The sequence below is a fragment of the Corvus cornix genome, chromosome 6 (genome assembly GCF_000738735.6).
Source record: "Corvus cornix cornix isolate S_Up_H32 chromosome 6, ASM73873v5, whole genome shotgun sequence".
Classification (NCBI taxonomy): Eukaryota; Metazoa; Chordata; class Aves; order Passeriformes; family Corvidae; genus Corvus; species Corvus cornix.
Window position 1 is genome coordinate 13,844,293 of NC_046336.1, and position 24,700 is coordinate 13,868,992.

A 24,700-nucleotide genomic window follows, 5' to 3' on the forward strand; every position below is an offset into this window, starting at 1 on the left:
CTAAAATTACTAATGAGTGTGCGTTCATCTTTATGTAGCTGGGAGTGTATTTTGCAGTGCTCAGAAAAACAGATTTGTTGTGCACAGATAAAATGTATATAGTTTGGTAATCTGGGGATTTAGAAAAATGGCCGAAATGAAGCCTGAATCCTCAGAATGCAGGCAAGAATGTTGTGAAACAGGTATTTAATTTGGCATTTCTCTTTTGGCTCCAGTTGTGTCGTGGTTTATGAATATGAAGTAATTTGCTATTCTTCTGATTTACAGACTGTGAGCCTGAAGGTGTTTCTGATTGGTCTTTTGATGAAAATTGTCTTTTCTGCTGCCTGAGAAGAGAAAAAGTGAAGGTAACAATGCAGATGTGTGAAGCTAGTAGTTGTAGGGGAGGGACAAAGGGAGGGAGTTTGCTGCTCCTAGTTAACTGAACATGGAAAATCTGCTACCTCCTACCCCTTTCCCCTACTTTGGAAAAAGGTTTTCTGATTTAAAATATGCAAATTAATGAACAGACTTGCCTCTTTCTCTGCAACTTTTTCTTTGTAGTATGTAATGCAGCAGTGGGTTTCTTTTTATTTTCCCCTGTGCATAGCTCTTTCTGTTTGGTGTTATTTATTGGTTTTGGGTTTTCTTGAGTTCTCTGTAAGAGATCTTGTTGGGAATCATGAAACCCTCCCCAAGGGAGCCAGACTGTGGCTTGTGCATGTTTACTACAGTCAGATGGTGGGCTTATCTTCAGTATAGAAATGTGGTGCATTTTAATAATCTAGAGTCTTGTTCTGTATCTTGAAATCTCCTTCTCCTGTGGGCCCTATCCTTTCATTAAAGTGCTCTTGTGCATGGTAGATTTTGTACTGTGCTTGTTCATAACGAAGTCAGAACCTAAACATGGACAAGTCAGGTTTGCCAACACAAAAAAACTTGCAGTTCATTTTCTTAAGGAGATTATAGTTGTATGTAAAACAAAAGCTATGGTGCTATACTGATTGTTGTTCAGCCCACGTGTTGAAATTGTGATTGTTCTATAACATAGGAAGGAAGGGTCATCTGTCTTGGCAAAACTTCATTTACTGGAATTTGTAACTACTACTTCTTCCTGCACAATGTAAAACAACACCAGAATGGATCTCTATCAACTTAGGAACAAAACAAAAGCACTCTTTCCTCTGTGGCAGCTAGCATGTAGCTGCATGGCTTGTCCATAAAGGAAGTTGACACTGATACTTGCCCCACTGCCAGTTCATGCAATGTTTTTGTATTAGAGTTTTTATTAAGGCATGGGAGGAGGTTTAGGAATACTTGCATTTAGAACAGATGTCACAGTTCTTTCGTTGAGACTAACAGCAGATAACATGTATATATGCTTGTGGTGTAAGGAGTTCTGTCTTTTTTCTTACCTCATCTCATAGAAGGACAAAATCCAGTGTTAAGCACAGCTCTAGTTAAGCCATTGAATTGATTCAGAAATTAATTTTGTGGTGGGTGAGAGACCGGTCATAGTCTGTACCAATCTGACAGTGTATGGGTAGGTATTCAAAAAGGTGGTCTTACTGCCCTCCAGCCTCTCTGTCAGTTCTGTTGGGTTTGGGTATTTTGGCTTTTTGGTTTGTCTTTTTTTGTTTGTTTTGTTTTTGAGGGAATAGTATGGCTCCTTTCAGGGTCTAGGGTTTTTTGTGTGTCAGCTGAGAGATGATAGGATGGGAGTGCTTCCTTTCCCCTGTGGGTGCAGCAGATTGCTGCCCTGCTGGCACTGATGTCATTATCTTGCAATACAGAGTTAAATATGATTCTTTCACAAGAGCCTTCAAATAATGTGAATTTGACATCTTAATTGGAATTAAAATATCAGAGACATAATGGTTAGAAAAAAGTTTGTAACTTAATTTGGTATTTAGCTAAATAATGGACAGTCTTCAGCTAATTTAGTTCAACTAAATTAGAAATGGTACTAATTTATTTGACATCTCTTCCATTGAACATCTGGAGTGATATCTTTAACTCTTCTACTTAGGGAGTTGCAGGCTGTTCATGTGCATCCTCTCACCTTGTTTGGAGAAGAGCTGGGCAGGATGGGATGATTTGGGTTGGTGCTTGTATAGTGCTGAGTTACAGAATGAAAAGGTGTGTAATTGATGCTGTAGCTGGGAGCAGGATAGTCACAAGCCATGCATTATGATAGCGTGTGGCTGTGGCTGGCCTGTTTTTTTTTCTTCTTTTGAGTGCATAATTACCAATACCTCCTTTTGCATTAGTTGAATAATTAATCAATGTACTTGATTTTCACCTGTGAGTGACGTGTAGGTACCTAGTGCAACAAGTTCAAAACCAATAAAAATCTTCAGAGTTTTTTTCTGGATTACATTTGCCCTTAAGAATTACCTGTAATTTAGGAGACCAGTACTTGTGCATAAGTAAAAATGAGTTCTGCACTGTAGGATGATAATTGAAGGCCAGTATTAGTTTATTGGGAGAGCTGCTTAAGGGGTAAAAATCTACATTAGCTCTCCTACCCTTTCAGTCTTAGTGGTTATTGCTTTTTCAAGCAGTCAGATTCAATTACATGACTTCTTCAAAGGATGGAAAACCATCTGCTGAAGTATTCTAAAAAGATTAATATATTTGTAGCAGTAGTTCTAATTGCAAATACTGAGCAAATACGAATATTTTTTGGCAGTCAAAATACAAGACAAGTTTTGATAGAGAAGTGGAATTGTGTCTTCATTTGAAAGGGATAATGAAATACGGACCAAATAGGGGGCTAGCATCTTTCCAGACATGTATTTTTCCTAAATCTGAAGGGTTATGTGCAGTAATGTAGAGCTTTTAGAAACTGGATTTTTTATTTTCATCATAAAATGCGGAATACCCAATTGTTTCTGTATGGTGTGACCAGAGAATAACTGGTTACCTAAGGAGCTGCTACCAGGTTGTTAACGTGGTTGCCTGTGTGCAGAAATGCACAGGTACCTTGATGAGCAAGAAAGACAAAAAGAAAACAGTTAGCAGCTCTGGCTGCCCACATGTGGCGAGAGAAAGATTGGGTTCTATGGGACCAAATCTGACTAATTCACATTTGGATAACCTGCAATTGTGGCAATTCTTTATCGCTTGTGGTTTTTATCACTTTTTGTTCTAAAAGGTTGTGGTACAGAGGAGACCCCTCAATTCGGATGGATTGAACTTGAAGTGTACTTGCCTTCTCTCTTTTTAATTATGATTCCTAATTTTTCTGTGTGGCTTGTTAAATAATCTGACAGACCTATCATTACAGAAGAGATCTTCAGCTCCATGTAGAATGTTTGTATTAAATGAGATAGTCTCTAGTGTCATTTGCTTGTAGTTGGAGCTAGTTTAAGATGTTAAGCCTAGTTTAAGAAAGGCCAGAAGAAAGGAGAAACTGGAAAACGAATCCTTAAAGAGGATTCAGTTGGGTGTATTCGTGTGGAAAACACTACTGCCTGTAGTGTCATAAAGTAATTCGTATGTATTAAGGGAAAAAAGGAACACACGCACATGGACACACAACTAATCTTGTTAGTTGGTGAGAGCAGAACAAGAAGGATAATACTCCTAAGCACATTAACTATTTTATAGATATATTTAAGCTACAAAAATAGCAAGAGAGAAAATGACTTTTAGAAGCATGTTCTGGATTCTTAGGCTGTTGATGCCAGAAGATTGATTCTGGTTTGCAAAGTTCTCCAAAATATCTGGGCTGCAATGAAAGGACCTCTCACAATTCTTTCATTCATGAAGAGGTGTGGTAGGGTGCAGCATTTGAAGAAGTTGTTTTAAAATTCAAAATTACTCTGACATGATTTGGGTATTTTTAAAAGCTTATAATTATTTTACAGAAATCTGGTGGCCTTTCACTATGGAGGAACATAAACAATAAGATGTGAACTGTGGTAAATGTCTGAATAATTCTGAAGAGAAGTTATCACTCATCTAAAGCATTGTTATAGAATAATTGAAGATGGCAAAGGAAATATCTGAGAATGAGTTGAAGTTGCAGAACTCTTACAATTTTTGGTGGCTTTAGAATGTGTTTAAACTGTGTACAGAGATCCCTAAGTGTGCTGGAACATGCTCTAAAACATTTTTAATGGATTTCATTACTTAAAAAACTCAAGCATTTAGACTGTCAATTTTGTATTGTGTAATTTAAAAATAATCTGATATGGAGGCTAAAACTTGAAGAGGCTGTTTGTGATAATCTCCAGCTGTGTTTAGTGGTAATGCAGGGTTGCGGCTTTGCTTGTGCATCAATGTTAATGTAAACATATTGTGGTTCCAGTGATACATTTCTTCTCCCCCTACTATTGATAATAAGTGATAGTCAATAGCTATAGATCAGTCAAGTTGTTTGTTTTAATTTGATAAATATGATGTCAGTCAACTTACTATAAAAGTATATATGTTCAGTAAGTAAGAGAGGTCTTAAAACTGATTAAACCATCTGAATTTTTATTAATGCTAAGTTGGGAGCAGTTGTAGGTGCCTTAAAGGACATGCTCAGAATTGAAAATGATCTTGATAAGTTTGAAAAACAGGACAGACAGACTTGTTTTATCAAGGCACAAGTTACAGATGTCTGAAAAGTGATAGGATTGTAAAAGTAGTAAACTACTTTGGGGATTGTATCAAGAGAAGAATTTGTGTTAATACCTGGAGAGGAAAACCTGAATGCTGAAGTCAGCTGAAGCCTCAGCTGACTGTAGCTTTTTGAGAGATGTAAACAAACTGAATAGCGCTGAAATGGAAGCAACAAGAATGATACTGTCTTGCAGGTAGAAGGAAAGAAGAGTCTCTGGTGCCCTTAAAGCTTGACTACAGAAAATTGTTCTCCTTTGCATTGGCTATGAATTAAAAAGACTGTACAGTCTTAAGGAAAAAAAGCGTTGGAGAAGACAGCCTAAGGATGTTGAAACATTCCTTTCTTACTCAGTGTTCCTGATTTTGCCTTGAGGTAGCATGGGAGGCTGGATTTTATCCCTAGGGTCCCTGGGTTGACCAGTCAGCTATGGGTGGTCTGTGGGCAGCCACCCTCCTTTTTCTTCCTGAAGATGGATAGGAATTATCTCATCCTGTTCTAGATTGTGGGCTCTTCCCACTCCATCTGTGCATGTCCTGTGGCTTAAACATGAAACTGCTGTTTCCACATCTACACAACAACAGCCTGCATCATACAGTTCTCTTCATGTCAGCAGTTTAGCATTTGGAATTGCTGAATCAACATTTCCTACAAGGAGGCTCTCAGGGAGCATCCAGCCCTAGTGCTGACGAGGGCGGGCTGCCCAGGATTAGGTGGTCTCACACGGTCACACATTAACCTTGCGTTTTGAAAACCTGAGCTCTGTATATCTAAGGCTCTTTGACTTAATTACATAGTTATGCTGTTTATCTTAACATACAAAGAGCTTTAGCCCTCAGGGAGCATGTGCAAACCACTCCAGGTACCGTACTTTCTCTGAAGGTGTGTTGTTCAATATAGTGATCCTGCATGTTCACTGGTGGATTCCAGGAATGCTCTGGGGCATGCTTCCCACCTGAAGAGAAGCACAAAGAGAATAGAAAGAATACTGTGTTATAAATAATATGTAAAAGTAACTGATTGGTTATAAATACCCTGAAAAAAAAAACCCCAATGACAATGCTGTCTAGATATTACTGGGTTTTTCTTCTTCCTACTACCTGCATGTTGCTACTGAAAACTTGGATGTGATTTAGAACTGTAGAGTGAGGGGGTAAGCCTGAAAGTAGTGATTCTAAATAATGATTATTGGGAAGAAATGCTGGAAAATGTAAAAAAGAACTCTAAAAAATCAACAGCCTCCCACCCCAACCAACAAAAAAACCCCAACACAAACCAACCAACCAGACACTCCCAAATGAAACGAAAACCCGTCACTTTTGGAAGTTGACTTTGAATAGCAATCACAATCAAATACTTAGTGTGAAAACTTGAATTTTCTTTCCAGGGTGAAAAAAACTGTAGATTCCTGGAATAATTATGGTACAATGGATAAGAAAACAATTAAAAAGTGTAATAAGCAGAAATATTTCCAGTATATTTTGCCTCATGTAGTCAGTGCTATACTGAAGATGCCAGAAGACTTTTGTTTTTCCTATGTGCGAGGTTAAACCTGACTCTTTTACATAACTGTATTTCTTCACATTTTGATGTCTTAGCATGGACAGTGATAAAAACCATACATGTAAGGAGATGCTCCTTAGTTGGCAGGTAAAAACTAAGCACTGCCATTTTCTTGCTATAATTCCTCTCCTCTCCTGAATGCAGATCAAGAAATCCTTTATTCAGCTGTTCACCAGCATAAGCCACTTAGAATTTTTTTTCTTCTGGCTGATCCCTTTTTCTTCGTTCCTTCTCTATGTAGCAAGTGTAGAGCTTTAGTTAGCTTCAGTAGATTAAATTGTACTCTTCTTAATTGCCTTTATATGAGTAATATAAAATACATTTGTTTATAGTGAGGCAGGGTGCTGCTGGACTCTGTTTCTGTTGAGTTTCCAGGCTAGTATTTACAGCGTATTGTTTCAGTTGTAAAAAGTGCTAGGAAGATTTAAAATGCGTTGTGTTGGCCAAGGGTTATTTTTATTTTAGGCTTCTTCCAGAGCTATAGTCTGTTAAAATGCAGGGTATCAGATCAGGTTGAAGGGGTAATGTTTCCTTCAAGTCTGAATTCTCTGTTTTTCCCTTGAATTAAAAAGTTTTTTGCAATGATTCATGGCACTCTAGATAGAGGATGCCAGTTAACTCCAATGGATCTTATCTCCCCAAATCTCTGGACATCAGTTTGCAAACTTTCCTTTTAAAGCAAAACTTTGGTAAAGGTTTAGAAATTTCAGTGATTATTCCAACATTTCTGTATGTCTAGCTTATTTACATTATTAGTTATTTTTCACATCTGCTTTTTATGCAAACTGATGAGTGTACTGTTATCCTGGTAATGCCTAAAAGATAATGGAGCTGATCTCAGACTCTCTTGTCAATAACAAGGATAGATCCTGTATACAGCTTTGTCAGATGCAGCAACACAGTTTCAAAAAGAGGTGTGTTCTGTGAAGTTCCACCTGAAGAGTAACTCTCAAAAGATGTTTGGCTTACTGTCCAGAAATATCTTTATTGTGAAATCCTGTACAGATACTTAGTACAATTTAGTATCGTGGAAGTACAGCTGCATTTTCAATCTGTTCATAAAATGCCAGTGCACTGCTACTGGTTGCTGGTACAGGGATGCCTGGCACAGAGGTGAACACTTTTATTATAGCTAACCATCAGTTCAAATTTGTATGAAAGAATTAAAGTCTGTCACAATAGAAGCTTCTCCTATGGAAGCAAGCGGGTTTGAATCTCTCTGGTGTGGAACAAAGCGTCAGTCATTTTGTGAGGCCTTTACTTCTGCAGGCTCTTACCTTCACAGAATCAAAGATGTTTTCACTCACCCGTTACCTCTGTCATTGCATGTTCCTTGTATTTCTGTTTGTTATAAAATACTGCTTTGTCTCTGTACCCTGTCTGAGATAGTATCTCCCTTTGCTTTTGATAGCAAGCTTTTGGAAGCTGTTGAATTCCAAATATGATGTGAAAGCCCATGTGGTTCAGGCCAGAGTCCACAGCATTTCGTTTCATTTCAAGGTATTATTACCCTTTGCATGCAGTTCATGTGACTGCTGTGTTCGTTGATTTACTACAGGCTGGTCACGTAACCTGGCTTCTTAAACCTCTTGAAGTTGAGACAGCACAAACTTAAGAATTACTTATGTTTTCATTTATTGTGATGTATAAATGAATTTCCATTTCTTTCCTTCCCTTCTAGTCCCATGAGGATATGAATCTGAAATCAGCTTATACAGTAGAGACCAAAAAAACAGATGCAGCCTAGATATTATGGTACCTGATACTTTATAAAGGTTAACAAAACAGAACACTCCCTAAAGCCAAAGAGTGGCTGTGTATACATTCCTGCAGTAGGTAAATACAGGTATCTTTAATATAGCTTAAAATGAAAGTGGAAGGAGAGAGCCAGTAAAGAGATTGTTCTCCTGAGCAGGAGCAAGGCATTACACTGAAAGAAATGAGAAAAGGGGTGTGCATCTGGGGGTGGAACCTAAGCATTTAGATTTTGTATTTTTGTAATCTTGTCTTCTAGTTTCTTGAGTGTATTTAAAATGATTGGTTTATCCTGGCATCTCACATGCTTAATCATTGTAGTTTGAATATATTCTAGACTGTGAGAATGGATTTTATTTCATTGTAGGTGTTGTAACAGCTAAGTTAAGTTTGTTTCACATAAAAGTAGCTGCTACTGAGCCTCTTCACAAAAGGACCTGTTTGTTGATAATGCTTGGTCATTTTTTGCTTAGTTTGCATAAATGATGTGTAGAGTAAGGAGAACTGCCTATGTTTTGCATTCAACAGTTATTTCTTGGATCTGAAAGTAATAGCCAAAGAACAAGTGCTAGATATGAGATTTGCAGCCAAATGTAAAATATCTAGGTTTTCTTCTTTATAAAGGGCTCTTATTTTCTGTATTGTTATCAAATCTTATCGGCTTCTGCTGCATTTATGTCTTGGGTTACTGGTTGTACTCTGGCTTTGTGGCTTTAAGCCAGTGTTTCTGTACTATTGCCTTTATTGTAATTTTCCTATTAAATTGTAGCTGTCTTGAAAGCTCTTGCAAGGTGTTTGTGTGGGGTTAATTCCTCCTGCTGGTTTACCTTCAAACCAGCTCATATTTTGGTGCCCAATGTGTGGCATCCTGAGAGAAGTTGGAATTGCAGTTTTGCTTTGTATTACAGAAACTGCCTATTCACCATGATGCTTGACATGTTTACATGGATGTTTTACCTTGCTCTCTATATTTTTCCACATATGGGGAAATATTTGCCAGTTGTGAGGCTTCTTTTGAGACCAGGGAATGGTATGAAAACTGCTTTTTAGTTTATTATGTCTATTGCATGATAACATCAGAGTCAATGAACCTCATTCAGAATGTATATTCAGTTTTGTTCACCTGCCCTGGTCTGGGCTGCTGCCTCTGGGGCCTCGTTAATAGTCGCACTCAGCCCATAGGGGGAAGAGTAGAGAATAGTTTCTTCCAGCCTTTCAGGCCTGACACAGCAGTTTTTGAGAATATTGAGGTCTGTGTGAATGTCAAGGACAGCATAATCTTGTTGTTAGTTTTGCTTTGTCTTCTCTGTATGCTGCACTGTGTATACCATGCTTGGAGTTGGGACAGTGCTTGGTGCAGTAGAGCATATTCAGGAGGAGAAAAGAAGCAAATCAGCAGGCACCATGTTCACGCAAACTGATCTCAGACTCTCTGAGAAGAAGAAAAAGAAACCAAAACAACCGGTGTTTTTGTGTCCACACAAACTGTCACTGAGCCAGGACACCCTAAGCCAGTAGCAGTTGCCCCAATTCAGAAAAGGAAATCGAAGAGCAAATCAGTCCACATAGTGACTGACGAGGAGGCAGCAGGACCTTTGCACCCAGCAGAGGAGATGGAGCCAGAAATCATCACTCAGTCTCTGTCCCTGGGTGAGCTGCGTGAGCTGCGGAGAGAGTTCACCCACCAGGCAAACGAGTCCATTCTCACCTGGCTGCTCCGCATCTGGGACACAGCAGCTAATGACACCATTCAGGAAGGATGTGAGGCTGGTCAGCTGGGACCTCTGTCCCAGGATGTGGTCATTGACCAGGGGATCAGAAGAACCCAGGAAACTCAGCCTCTGGCAGCGACTGCTGGCAAGTGTAAGGGACAGATACCTTTATAAAGAAGACCTCCAGGTGCACCAAGGAAAATGGAGCACAGTGGAACAAGATATCTGATGCCTGAAGGAATTGGCTGTGCTGGAGATCATTTTCTCAGAAGACAAGAGATTCCCTGAGATGTCCAGGGATGTCCAGATGCCCAGACATCCAGATTTGCCCAGTGCACATCTCAAATGTGGTTGAAATTCACATGGCTTGGACCAGAAATATACTCCCGCTACTTAGTAACGCTGCAATGGAGGGAAGAAGAGGACAAGGTGGATGCATTGGTCAACAAACTAAGAATTTACAAGGACGCTGTCACTGCCCTGTTATGCACTCATGTCTTGTCCATGGAAATCTGGCTGAGCATGTCTGAAGCTTGGAAGAGAAAATTGAAGAGGCCCACCAGAAGCTGAGGAAGGAGCTTAAGGAAAGAATTTACCACATCTTGCTGGAACTACCAAGAGTCTCTGCCATTAGGAACAGGCGTCCCTGTTCCTGTCTCCCCCAGCCAAGGAGAGAGGATACACTCTGCGGGATAACCTCTGGTTTTTCCCTCAGGAGCATGGAGAAGACATGAGGAAGTGGGATGGGAAACCCACCTCTTCCTTAGCCACCTGGCTACATGAGCTGAAAAGAGGAACAATGACCACAAGAAGCTCATCTAGGGTCAATGCTGCTCCGGTCTCTCATAGACAAGACTCCAGATGGTAAAGGAATGATGATATGATTAATCCTCTTGAAGGGACCTCAAGGTCATGTTTACAGGAGGGGAGAGCAATGTGTACCATTACCAGGATTAGAAGGGCCCTGCCTCTAGCCAGGTAGAGGAAAGGGACAATCAGATCTATTGGACTGTGTGGATCTGATGGCACATTTGCCCCACAAAGGTGTACGGCTTTGGTTGTCACCGGCACTCAATGCACTCTGATGCCATCAAGGTATATGGAAGCGGAATCTATTTCCATTTCTGGGGTGACAGGGGGATCCCAGCAGCTGACTGTACTGGAAGCTGAAGTGAGCTTGACTGGGAAGGAGTGGCAGAAACATCCCATCATGACTGGTCCAGAGGCCCTGTGCATCCTCGGCATAGACTGTCTCAGGAGTGGGTAATTCAAAGACCCAAAAGGACATTGCTGGGCTTTTAGGATAGCTGCTCTAGAGACAGAGGAAATCAGACAACTGAATGCCCTGCCTGGTCTCTCAGACAACCTCTCTGCTGTGGGACTGCTGAGAATTGAAGCACAACAGGTACCAATCGCCAGACCAACAGTGCACCATTGGCAATACCGCACTGACAGAGACTCTGTGATTCCCATCCATGAGATGATTCCTGAACTGGAGAGCCAGAGGGTTATCAGCAAGGCTCGTTGATCCTTTAACAGCTCTAATATGGCCAGTGCGTAAGTCCAGCGGAGAAGGGAGTCTGGTAGTTGATTACTGTGGCCTGAATGAAGTCACACCACCACTGAGTGCTGGTGTGCTGGACATGCTGGAGCATCAGTACGAGCTGGAGTCCAAGGCAGCAAAGTGGTATGTGACCATTGACATTGCCAGTGATTTTTCTCTGTTCCTTTCGCAGCAGAGTGCAGGCCCCAGTTTGCCTTTACCTGGAGGGGCATGCAGTATACTTGGAATTGACTGCCCCAGGGGTGGAAGCACAGTTGCGCCATCTGCCATGGACTGATCCAGACTGCACTGGAAAAGGGTGAGGCTCCAGAACATCTGCAGTACATTGATGACATCATCATATGGGGGAACACAGCAGGGGAACTCTTCAAGATAGAAGAGATTATCCAGATTCTCCTGAAAGCTTGCCATTAAATTAACTAAGGTTAAGGGACCTACTCGAGAAATTCAGTTTCTAGGAGTGAAGTGGCAAGATGGACATTGCCAGATTCCAATGAAAGTGATTAACAAAATAGCAGCTATGTCTCCATCGACCAACAAGAAGGAAACCCAGGCTTTCCTGGTGTTTTCCTTTTCCTAGGTGCTGTGGGCTTTTCAAGGATGCATATCCTGGAGTACAGCATGACTGTAAGCTCGGTCTGTCTTGTGTCACAAAAGAAAAGCTATTTCCAGTGGGGCCCTGAACAACAACAAGCTTCTGAACAAATTAAACAGGAGATTGCCTGTTTAGGCAGTAGCCCTTTGGCCAGTCAGGACAGGGCAGGATGTAAAAAATGTGCTCTACACTGCAGCCAGGGAAAATGGTCCTTCCTGGAGCCTCCAGAAGAAGGGACCTGGGGAGACCTGAGGATGATTGCTGGGGTTCTGGAGTCGGGGATACAAAGGATCTGAAGCCAGCTATACCCCAACTGAGAAAGAGATTCTTGGAGCCTACAAAGGGGTTCGAGCCACCTCAGAAGTGATTGGCACCGAAGCACAGCTGCATCTGGCACCCTGTCTACCAGTGCTGGGCTGGATGTTTGAAGGGAAGGTTCCTTCTACACATCATGCCACTGATGCCACGTGGAGCAAGTGGATCACTCTGATCACACAGCAAGCCTGGATAGGAAATCCTGATCGCCCTGGGATTCTGGAAATCATAACAAACTGGCCCAAAGGTGAGAGTTTTGGACTATCTTTTGAAGAAGAAGAGGAGCAGGTGACGTGCTGAGGAGGCCCCACCATATAACCAAATACCAGAGAATGAAAAGCGGTAATGTCCTCTTCACTGATGGTACCTGCCGAACTGTAGGAACAAACCAGAAATGGAAAGCTACTGTATGGAGCCCCACATGGAAAGTTGCAGAAGCTACCTAGGGACAAGGTGGATCGAGTCAGGTTGCAGAGCTTAAAGCCATCCAGCTGGCTTTGAATATCACTGAATGAGAGAAGTGGCCAAGACTCTATCTCTACACCGACTTGTGGATGGTAGCTAATGCTCTGTGGGGTGACTCGATTGCTGGAGAAAGGTCAACTGGCAGCAGAGAGAGAAACCCATCTGGGCCGCTGAGATTTGGCAGGACATTGCCATCTGGGTAGAGAGGCTGACCATGAAGGTTTGACACATGGATGTGAATGCCCGAGAGTCAGGCTAATGAAGAGCATCGTAACAATGAGCAGGTGGAGTGAGCTGCCAAGGTTAAAGTATCTCAGGTGGATATGGACTGACAGCACAAGGCAGAATTATTTCTAGCTCGTTGGGCCCGCAATGCCTCCGGTCATCAGAGAAGAGATGCTACATACCAATGGGCCTGTGACCAAGGGGTGGACTTAACCATGGACAGTACCTCACAGGTCATCCATGACTGTGAGATGTGTACTGCAATCAAGCAAGCCAAGCAGATGAAGCCTCTATGATATGGTGGGCAGTCGTCAAAATATAGTTATGGGGAAGCTTGGCAAATTGATTACATCACACTTCCCCAAACCCGCCAAGGCAAGCGCTATGTGCTGATCATGGTGGAAGCAACCACTGGATGGCTGGAGACCTACCCTGTGCTTCATGCTACTGCCCAGAACACCATCTTGGGCCTTGAACAGCAAGTCCTGTGGAGACATGGCACCCTGAAAGAATTGAGTTGGACAATGGGACTCATTTCAACAACAGCCTTATAAGCACCTGGGCTAGAGAACACGGTATTGAGTGAGTGTACCATATGCCTTGTCACGCACCAGCCGCCAGGAAAGTTGAATGGTGCAACAGACTGCTAAAAACCACCTTGAAGGCATTGGGCAGGGGGACCTTCAAAAATTGAGAGCTGCATTTAGTGAAGGCCACGGGCCTCCGTCAATTGAGCTGGTCCTGCCCAGTCAGAAGCCTTGCACTCGTGGACACATGAGATGTATGTTAGGAAAGATAGTTTGGATTAATCCCACCTCAGGCACAGGCAAATCCTTCCATGGGATTGTTTTTGCTCGAGAACCTGGTTACACTTGGTGGGTAATGCAGAAAGATGGGGAAACCCGTTGTGCACCTCAAGGGGACCTAATTTTAAGTGAGAACTGTGTGTAATGTTTCATTGTGTATGTATACACACATATATATATGTAAGTAGAGTTAAAGAAGGGTATTAATTTGGGTATGATGTAGATGGTGTAGAATAAGGGGTGGCTAATGTCTTGGATTACAATTTAAGGTGTAACCAGAGTATGTATTCTACCACCACCTGCATCACCTTCTGATGAACTGTTAATGGTGGGTCCTTTGCAACAGCTGCATACCCCACCTAGGAGCTGGGTGTAGTGTTCTCTTTGTTACACCCAGCCTAAGGGTGGTCATCTCCACTTAAAGCGCCATCAAGGACTCCCCAAAATATCCTATGTCTCATAGGATTACATCATTCCATTGTAAAACTCCCTGCCTTGGGGGAGGTACTGAACATACCTGCCTGGATTCAAGGGTATATAATCTCAAGGTTGGGGGACTTGGGGGAACCACCACTGGACCTCCAGAGAAGGACCAGGCCTTTCCACAGGACCACCGCTACAACAAGACCACATCCATCATTTCAATGGGACTGCAACCACCATTTAATCAGACTGCTACCACCACCCTGACCAACAGGATGCCAGGTTATACTCTGGCTTTGTCAGTTTAAGCCAGTGTTTCTGTACTATTGCCCTTATTGTGACTCTCCTATTGAATTGTAGCTCTGTCTTGAAATCTTCAGCAAGGTGTTTGTGTGGGGTCAATTCCTCTGGCTGGTTTACCTTCAAACCAGCGCAATTTACAACAAGAGAACAGGACAAAGTACAGTGTTGTGAAGCAGCCAAAAAAACAAGTTTTGATTTCAATAGATTCAACTCTGTACCTAAAGAAGTTTTGAATTTAGTAAAATATTGAATGCCTAGGGAACTTTATTAATTTTGGAGTCAGGAAGATCTTACAAATATTAAATATCTTTGCAGGAACACTTAGTCAGTCTGGATGAGCCAGCCTCGGAAGCTGGACAAGAAGCTCTGCTTAGACAAGAGCAAGCAAAAATCATTCGTTTTGAAAGGCAAGCAGAAGAGTTCCTCAATGCAGTCTTTTACAGAAAAGGTTGGTTTTGATGGGGGGAGGACGATGTGGGAAATAGTCTCTCTTGTGGTCTTTTTGCATGCAATGTAGGTATCAAAGATCTGATGTTCAAGTTGTCACTGTATGTTCAGTATTTTTCAGTCATCTTCTTTGTATATATTTATCAAGGGTAAAAATTGATTCTCAAGTAATGCAGTAATACAACAGTGTGGGCTTGGGATGGAGGAAGAAGGTATAACTATTTAACCCTAAACCAAATCTCTCCATGAGAACACTGGTGTTTTCACTTTTGGAGAGATGACTCAGTTCTTACCCAGCAGAACTGTTCCCCATAACCAGTGTTTAGGTGAGTGGGCTGTTGGGAAGAAAGGTCAAGTGGCAGTAGTGGTAGTAGGTGGGTAATGTGTTTTTTTAAAAATATTTATTTTATTTTGATGGGATATGTACTTACGCAGTTTTTCTTAAAGGTCATCAGTCTTTTCACTATTGGTAATGGTTACCCACACTATTCTGAACAATTTACAGTATAAAATATTATTGGAATAATGCTAAGGGGGATATATGGAGAATTCAAAATGTGATCAGCAAAAGAATTGCTGTAGAATATGCTGAGAACATGCTCAATGCTAGAAAATCACCTAAATATCTTTTGGAAAGTTGTTGCTTAAACTGTGCTCTTAAGGAAGGCACAAAGCTCATTTCACCGTTTTCTACAAATCTGAGAAACATGAATCCAGAGGTTACTTCCAAACGCATCCTGAATGAAAGTACATCATACTTATCAGTCTAACCCATGTGTGAGAAAATCTGCCAAATCAGTAATTCCAACCTATCTGCTGGGGGACAATGCAAGGCTTCAGTTTAACAAATCAGAAATTGCTGTAGCCAGTCCTCAGCCCTTCCTTCTAGTGACCAAAATATTTAAAGGTGTTTTAAGTAGATAACAGTATCTTAGCCTTTCTTTTATGACTCGAATAAATACAAGCTATACATTATGATGCTTCTATACTTCTTGCAATACATGCAGGATGGTAGGAAGGATAGTTACTGCATTACTACTGATAGTTCAGATAATGCCTTTATTCCAAGGCTTCCTTTTCAAGTTTTCTTTTTTCTTGTAAGGTTAATGTTTCCTTTTGCTTTTGAGTTTATCCCATTTATCTTCAAATCCAGAAGGAATTTAGGAAAACTAAAGTCTAGAGACAATACAGGTTTTTTCCATATTGCTTTTTCTGGTGAGGAAAAAAAAAGCACTTCCATCACTTCCAAATTGTTCATTAAAGACTTCATTCCTTTAGCACTAAACTTAAATCTTTATGTATGATGTGTATGTGTGTGTGTGTCCTTTAGGAAAGTATGCTTTTTAAAATTTGTTGGGGAGCCAGCAGCAGATGTTGCAGTGTGCTTATGAAGGGTATAATACTCTGTCCATGGCCAGATACCCAGAATGAAGATAATGAAACATGTCAGATGTCTAAGAATCTTCGAGGATTTTTTTAAATAAACACTTGTTTTCTTTCCTCGGACAAAGCTGTGCTTGGTGCTAGAGTAATAGGTGAGGGGTAGAAGCTTGGCAGGAAGTCAGTTCTGAATCCTTAATGCATCATTGTCAAGCTTACCTGTATTTAGATTGCTTGAAATCTAACTCATGCTGCTGACATAAGATCCCCTGTCATACCAAAGAGGTACTGTCATACCAAAGAGGCACTGTCATACCAAAGAGGACACAAAGAACGGCAGAACTCTTGACGTTCCTACATTGCTCAGAGATGCTGAGCTCTCCTGGCTTCATGCCAGCAATTAGGTTTTTTCTTCTTCCCATCCACACTGCCAGTAACATTTGAGATGGGCATTTTGTAGCCCAGGTAGATCAGAGAAAATGCAGATGTTCTCTGAACACTGGCCACACATTAATGTACTGAATATGAATAGGGAATCAACAAGATCCTCAGACTTTTTGAACAGGTTTACTGTCCATTAATCTTATGTCCTTTCTCTGAAATTTGTGTCCCTGGCGCTCTGACCCCGTAATCCTTCCTTCAAATATTCATATTTTTCCAGTCAAAGAAGAGTGGTAGTAGTTGTACTAGTTGTCTGTTACCTTTACTTTGTGGCAGGACAGGACCTTCTTCTGGTTTAATGAAATCATACCTTTATTTGTTTGATATTGCCCTTTCAAGATTTCAGTATAAAAGTCCACAAAAACTATTAAGGCTTTAAAGCTCAGAGGTACTGCTGTAGACTATTTATAGCTGATAATTATTTGCTGTATTTTTTCTTCTCTGAGGATTTCTGTGTTTTAGTTAATTTTAGTTTTATTTTCTTAAAAAAACCTAGAAAGGTGGAGTCAAGATAAATATCTGGTTGATTTCAAGTGATGCTGGAGGGGCACCAGCACATATTTTCCACTCACTTTTGAACAGCTTTAATCCTCAGCATTCAGGCTTTATATTAAGTAAAAAGCCTTTAATGTGCTAGGTACCTACCCTTCTGCTTGAAAATGGAGTTTTGTGTCCTGAATTAGTGAGTTTATCTTGAACAGCACTTGAAAGTTGTCATTCTGGGCTGATTCTTTGAAGCTGCAAATTACAAAGATGCATGGCTGTAGGCATATGTAGTATTTTATTTCTGAATGTGTAAATATGTTCAGCTGTAAGCATTTTTGAAATGAACATATGAACACGGTGCACAGTAAAGGCCTGATTCTTCGTTCAGAAAACACAAGTGCCATCGAGCTCTGCGTTCCTGCCAGCCCCACTTGTATATGCTACAAGCACATGTCGAACAGTTGGTATCAGTGTGATCATGCCATCAATTTGTGCCCCTCTGGGCCTCCCTGGAGCCTTTCTATGTCCTTCAGGAGGTTATAGTGAAGAGGTTAAAAATTGGAAGAAATGTCACCACAGCAGAACAAGGCCTCCACACTTTTCCAGGCTGGTGTCCTTGTAGACCATTTGGGAAACAAGTGAGATTATAAAATGTACCAAAATTTAAGTTTGGCTCATTTTTTGGTGTCTTCTTAAAACTATAGTATTTGATACTTAGCAACAAGTAAAATTTACAGGATGTTTTAAAGAAAATGGTTACATATTTACATAAACATCCTGGAAATTTACAGCTATTATGCCCCTGTAAGAATGTACGTGGCGACTGAATAAGATCTTAGGTGTAGAAAGCTGTGCTTAACAAAAAAAAATTTGGGCTTGATAATATTTAAAGGTCAATATGGTGTTTCATCAAAAAACACAGTGGCTGCTTACTGCTGCTCTTTGATTTGTGGGCAGCTCTGCTCAAACCTTCATGTCAGTCATTTCTTACACATGCAGTAAAGCTGGTTTGTTGATGTACTTTTGACAAAAGTGGTAGCAAAAGGCAAATCTAACACTGAAATGTCCCACGGAAGATTTTGCTAATGCTTCTAATAGCTCAATCCCAATAGATTACCTTTCAACCTGGGCAAATTTTTAAAAAGAGGTAGTAAACATTTCTCCATTGTTCCCTCTTGAGAGCTGCTTTTAAAGATTTATTTGGTCTTCTACTGCACAATTTTTTCTGAATGTTTCTTTGGTAATAGAAAATCAAACTTTTTGAGCCATTTCTGGAATAGTGGTGTGGTTGTGGTGTGCTTTGGGATTTTTTGGGGGTATTGTGGGTAGTTGGTGTTTTTGTTGTTTTGGTTTTTTGGGGGTGTGGGTTGGTTTGTTTGTTTGTTTAAAAAACCCAAAACTGATTTGACCAGACAACACAGTGTTTGAAGTGAAGTGGCAGGACTTAGCTTCTGTGATTTAGGAGTTAGAGATTTACTTTCACATCACAAATTACTATTGGTCTAAAATAGTGATTTTTGTCAATAAAGTTTATGGTTGCCCACATGCCCAGATACTTTTTTATTTATACACTAGTTCATATAAATAAATTGGAATGCCTTCTTGTTCTGTTTCACATCCCTTACTAATAGATTTAGGAGCTCTTCTAGAAATATAATTACTTGTCATGTGACACATCTTGGGTTTTTGTGTATATGCAAGTTCTTTGCGTAATTCCTGATGCTGCGTTGATTACAATGGTAGAAATCTCAAAAGGAATAGATAGAGTGAGATGGAAGACACTTGAACATCTGATCTTGATGTGAATAATTTTAAATGATCAGATCTATAGGGTTTTATTTCTCAGTAAACTTAGAGGGGACTGCTGCAACTTTATTGTCCATTTTACCCTTCTGTAGCTGCAGGTAAGTTATGCAATTCTTCCACTGAATAACCAGTACAATGTTTTTGGAATGAGCTCTAGCTCTCCTTTCCATTTCCACACCTCTTAAAGGTCTGGTGGAATATATCTATATTTAAAACAAATATGAGATTGCGTATTTCTTTCAGGAAAGTGTTATGTTGGGAAGGCTGTATCAGAATTAGCCATGGTTCTTATTCAGGTATTCTAAGACTAAAGTACATTTTCTACAGAAACTATTTTATCTTTGGCTTTCTTTTTTTTTCCCCTATTTGTTTTGGATTTTTTTTGTAAATAAACAATGACTTAATATAAAAGCTGTTTTATTTAAAGTGCTTCCTTAAAAGAAATCTCTAATATTTGCAGACAGTCCTAGGGTCTCTGACCCCAATATTCCCCTAGTGGCCCGTGAGATCATGCAGCGAATGATCCGACAGTTTGCTGCTGAATATACCTCAAAAAATAGCTCTACTCAGGACTCCAGCCAGCCCAATAGCACAAAGAACCAAAGCCTGCTGAAAGCATCTCTGGTCGCCTCCTCTCCCACGGCTGCAACTGCTCAGAACCCTGTGCTCAGCAAACTGCTCATGGCTGACCAAGACTCACCTCTGGACCTTACTGTCAGAAAGTCTCAGTCAGAACCTAGTGAACAAGGTAGGACTCGTACCAGTGTCTTGCATCCCGTGGCAATCCATTAATGGCATTCTTGTTGCAGAACCAGACAATTAGAAGGTTGCACTTTTGCATAAAAATTAAAGTGGAAAAGCAGTAGATGTTTTTACAATAAAAGAATGACTAGTTCAGTGTGTCTGGGAGAGAAAAGACTTTTTGAAAGAATGTAGAGCCATAGACATGAGAGATTCTTCTGAAGAAGGGCAAAGGGGATGGACATGCTCTAGACTCTGAGGATAAATGTGCTGTTCCTACAGGGAGCTGCAAGAAGCAGTCTGCCAAAATAGACTGTACGCTTGCTGATAAGAGAAGTTCATTTGGTCATTAAAATCATAATGTTTTCTCTTCTCTGAAGATTAGTACACAGTTTGACTGAAGGGCTGATTTATTTTCTTTCTGGTCATGGTGTGAGAAGAGTATCTTTTAAAAGTCTGTGAGAAATTGCCTTGTGAAGGCTGTAAAAACTATACCCATGAACTGCACTAAACTTCCAGGTTTGTGCATTTGGAAGAAATGTCTCTTTTCTACCTTAAAAATAGATTTGTTCTGCAGAGCACAGATTGAATAACTTGTAACAGTGTTTCAGAGCTTATTTTAATTCAAAAACCTTGCTTTCCATCAAACAAGCCTTTTTTAAAAAGCAAATTCTGTGAGTGATATAGTATATGAACTTTTCTGTTCTGAAACTGTTGAATCCTAAGTGTATCGTACTGGTTAAAATTAGACCCTATACCCTTCTTTAGAAAAATGTTAGTGCTTGAAGTCATTCTGTCACAGTAAGTTGTCCATCTGCAAATGGAAAAGGTGCCTTTAAAAAAAAAATCTAGCTAGGGCAGAAGAGTAGGTATCCCTTTATTCTTTTAAGTTGGGTTTATGAAGCCTTTTGTAAACAGGTTCATTTTATGTTTCCAGTAATATGCAGCTTGGACATCTGGACACATACTGCACTTAGAGCACTTACTGAAAGCTGTCACTGCACTTCAGTTACAAACTGCAGTGAGAGGTTGAATAGTGTCTCTCTTGAAATGTGGCCCTGTACAGTTAGCTGATAGGCATTTGTTTCTAGCTGTCTTTATTATAAATGCATTTTGTGAGTGGGTTTTGCATGTAACATGTTTTACATTTAAACTGTTCTCATTGCTAAACTTTTTGCTGAAAGAAAGAGGGAGAGAATCAGTTTTGCTCTGTTTCTTTTTAATTAGAGGATGATATGGTGAAGAGGAAAGCACGTACATGAACTGTTCTTTAGCTACCATGTGATGGAAAAAGCTGTAAGATAATGTATAATGTTCATAACACTTGTTATGAAAGTAGAATATGTGTGTATTGATTTATACAGTAATCTGTTTGCTGATGTGAAATTTTTTTTCCAATTTACATTTAATGTAATTGGAAAGCGATTTTGCCAGACTTGTTAATGAGAGATTTCAGAGGCTGTCACGAAAGATTGCTGGTGGTGCTTTGTGCTATATTTTGTTCTAGTGGGTAGAGGGGAACCCAGCTAGCTGTAAGCTTCTCCCTGGGGTATGAGGTTGGCCCTGCGTCCCCTCAGGGGCTTCTGGGTCGTACTGACCCTTCTGAGGGAGGAAGCGTGGATGCAAGTACCTCGGGCAGCTGCCTGTGCTGTCCAGCCTCTTGAAAAGGAGGAAAGACTTGATCCAGTCTGTGTCTCTTATGCCTGCATAAGTGTTGTTCAGAAAGAAAATTTAATTTTCTGCCTGCTTAAGTTTGGGTTATGGTGTGTTCCCAAATGCAGTGGGTGGAACAGCTTTCCATAAAGTTAATTCTAGTTCACTGTTTATCATGTTTTTTCTCCATATGTCAAATGAGAACTTTAAGCAATCTGAAAGCTGTCTTACATTGTTCTTGTGTTGGGTGGTATTTACTTGATTAGATGGAATGAGTGAGGAGCTTTGATATGTCTTGAGTTTACCTTGCCAACAGGTTTCATTTATCTTTGCCTCATAAATTCCTTGTTTCAAAGTTTCCAGGAACTTCAGATGCCTGGGCTGCTTCAATGACAATGTTGCCCTTATTAAAATGACCAGAATTTCAGGCTGCTGTAGTGCAGTAGGAGCAAGGCTTCTCTGGTGAAACACGCTTCCTTTTCTGGTGCCTGTAAATGCAGAGCTTTCTTAAGGGTTTTCAGGGGAGCATGGGGGGAGTGTGAGGAAGTGCCATTAGTGGGAGTGGAAGAAGCAGTCTAGCAGGAAAACCAATTTGGCGTATGGAAGAGAGGGAATAAAATGACACAATAAAGGAGAAAGGTAGCAGCTTTTCCAGTAGGGACCTGTGGGAGACATGGAAAAAAAAGATGAAGCTGGCTGCCAACTGAGAAGGAATCTCACATCTATATGTGTGTTCATTTAATTTCCAATATGAAATTCTCAATGAATTTTTCTGCAAGAGATTTGGATTAAAAAAAAAAAAAATCCAAATACTGGCTTGCAGCCTCCCTTTAAGGAGAGGAATATCTCAGGAATTTGAAGATTGTCTCATTTTTGGACCACTGAGAGGTAGTTATGTGATAGGCTCGTTGTATCCAGAACTGTCATTTGTAGGTAATTTTTTATGCTATGTCTCTTGTAACAGATGCACTTTCAATTTTGTTAATCTTTGTTGTGATTTCTGAAGACTATATTGAAGTCACATGTAAACCATTTGCAAAAAATTCCAAGCCTTACTTTGTTTAAAAATACAATAAACCAAAATATGTTGTGTGCTAAAAACGACTTTAGCTCAAAAGATTTGCTTTGTCTTTTCAGCTGAAGACAAGATCAGCATGGCTGATCCTGCTTCTTCAAACACTGAAGTCATTCTTTTGTCTCTACAGACGGTGTGCTTGATTTATCCACTAAGAAGAGTCCTTGCGCTGGCAGCACTTCTCTGAGTCACTCTCCAGGGTGCTCCAGTACTTCGGGAAATGGGTAAGAGAAAGCAACTTACTATGACCTTTTAAAACAGTTTTTTACTAAAAATGTGTGCTTAGCTCCTGTTAATTTTAACTTACTTTTGGTGTTAACCCTTTGGAGTAATGTGTTTTCAACTTGTACTTTTGGCAAATACCTTCACCCCACCTGCCAAATAAGAGTTGTTGCCAACTGAGACAGGTTTAGCTTTCAGTTAATGACTCTAATATCTGTTATTTTGGCCAGTTTGGTACTTAGCCAGAGATCTTTCCATTACCTGTTTCTTGGGTTTAGTGATAGGTGATTTCCATGGAGGTGCAAGTTCAGTTAAATGCATGAAGAGTCTTAGAGGCTTTGCAATATATTTAGACTTCATTACACTTAGAGCAAAGTTAGCTAACAGGAAAAGTTTATTTTAGTGGTAACAATGATTCCGGTGATAAACCATGCTGGATTAGATTTAAATCACTGCATGATTTTTGTTAATATTTCCTAGCATAAACCACAACTTAAAAAAGGACATGGGACAGGGAGTCTGGTAGTTCAGAAAACTTTAAATGTGACTTTGGATTTGCGATTGTACTGTAGTACTGAACAAGTTTTTTAAAAAAATAATCACAAAGTACGTGGTGTACTACTCTTGCCTAGTCAGTTCAAGTTGTGAAATACTGTTAAATTTAAAAAAAAATCTTCAGGTTTTGTATTTCTAATGGTCACCGTTTGCATACATTTAGAATCCCGTTACTCTTAGCTAGGGTTGTACTGGAGAGGCTGACTGGGACTAAGAGGGGTTTTGGGTGTTGATTATCTTGAAGCTACTGTGAACAAATAATTTTTTTATTGAAGTACAGAAATAGTATATGGTTTAAAGTGCTATTTAATTGCTGGATTTAGCTTTATGATAGCCTTTGAAAAACCTGAAAATCTGAACTAACAACCCACTCCCAACCATCAGTCCCATGTACTGCTAACAGCTGATTGAATTTTTGCATTTCTCTTTGGAAAAATATTACTGTCTCAGATTTCTCCCTTCAAGATTACTTTTCCGTTTAATATTTCTATTAATAACATACTTCAATCCTTCTTTAAAATTTAGTCTTAATACTTTTTACAGTTCTTTAGCATAAACCTTCCCCAGCAGCACTTTTAATTCTGAACAGGTTATTTCCAGCTTTATTTTCCTAGGAAGGCAGCAGAAGCCACTGAGGCTCTGTACTGTTTGTTCCCTTGTTTGTGAATCAAGTGAGGGCCAAAGTCCAACACACAGGGATGACAAGGCCGGCATCTGTTACTGTCCTGCTAAGTCTTGTGGGTCCAGAGAGGATGGGGCATACTGGCACCTGTGGTTACTCGTACAGGTGTGTGGTATATGAGGCTGGCTGCAGTTTGTTTAGCATCACTAAGTCAGGTGTAGCATTATTAGCTACCACTATGACCTTTATTTAGGTGTAGAATCACTGGTGCACACTGTGATGCTGATACATGCTGTAGAAGGGGTGGAGAATGCACACTGTCTGAGAGGGTTCTCTGGAACTGCAAACTTTGATCCATTTCTCTGGATTTTGTTCTGAATCCTTGTTGACTCTTGTTGTGCACATCTATGACTTGTTGCATCCTGGAGAGAAGTAAACAGCATGTGTATCAAGCATTGTGTATGTTACATACCAGGTCCTTTCAGTGGATGTCTTTTCTCTAAAGACTTTTTAAAATCCCAGTGTGATGTTAAAAATAATAATGTAGCTTTTCAGTACTATATATCCTATCCTTAAATAATACTGACTTAGCCAGAGGGCTTTATACCAGTATAGTGTCCAAGAGCATCAAAATAGATCCTCTTTGTTAATTTGTATGCTGAACGTGGAGAAATTTGGAGGTGGATTTTGAAACCTATGTGACTTAATAACTACAGGGGGCTAAGCAATCAAAGCGTTAAAATAGATGTGATTCTCTGCAGCAGTAGTACTTTATGGCATAGAAAAAACATTTGTGATGAAAGGGAAATGGTAAAAATACATACCGCCTTTTTTTTGCTAACCCTTGATCTGGATGACAGTTGGAACTTAGATCTTTCTTTTCCTAGCCATGCTTTATATCAAATGAGATTCAGGGCTGTGTATATATGCAATTAGTTGTTAAGAGAGCGGTTTG

General features: G+C 40.2%; 1 protein-coding gene across 7 annotated transcripts in view; it reads left to right on the forward strand.

The window, feature by feature from the left end:
* LCOR (ligand dependent nuclear receptor corepressor) overlaps positions 1-24,700 on the forward strand; it is an 84,859-nt gene that overhangs the window by 30,870 nt on the left and 29,289 nt on the right. For 5 of the 7 annotated variants that reach the window (XM_039553994.1, XM_039554000.1, XM_039553999.1 and 2 more), the window contains exons 3-6: positions 268-347; positions 14,633-14,765; positions 19,338-19,625; positions 22,477-22,570. In XM_039553994.1, the coding sequence (XP_039409928.1) occupies positions 268-347; positions 14,633-14,765; positions 19,338-19,625; positions 22,477-22,570 (595 nt within the window). The remainder of the gene's footprint in view (positions 1-267; positions 348-14,632; positions 14,766-19,337; positions 19,626-22,476; positions 22,571-24,700) is intronic. The other 2 variants (XM_039553998.1, XM_039553997.1) reach the window with 1 other exon arrangement.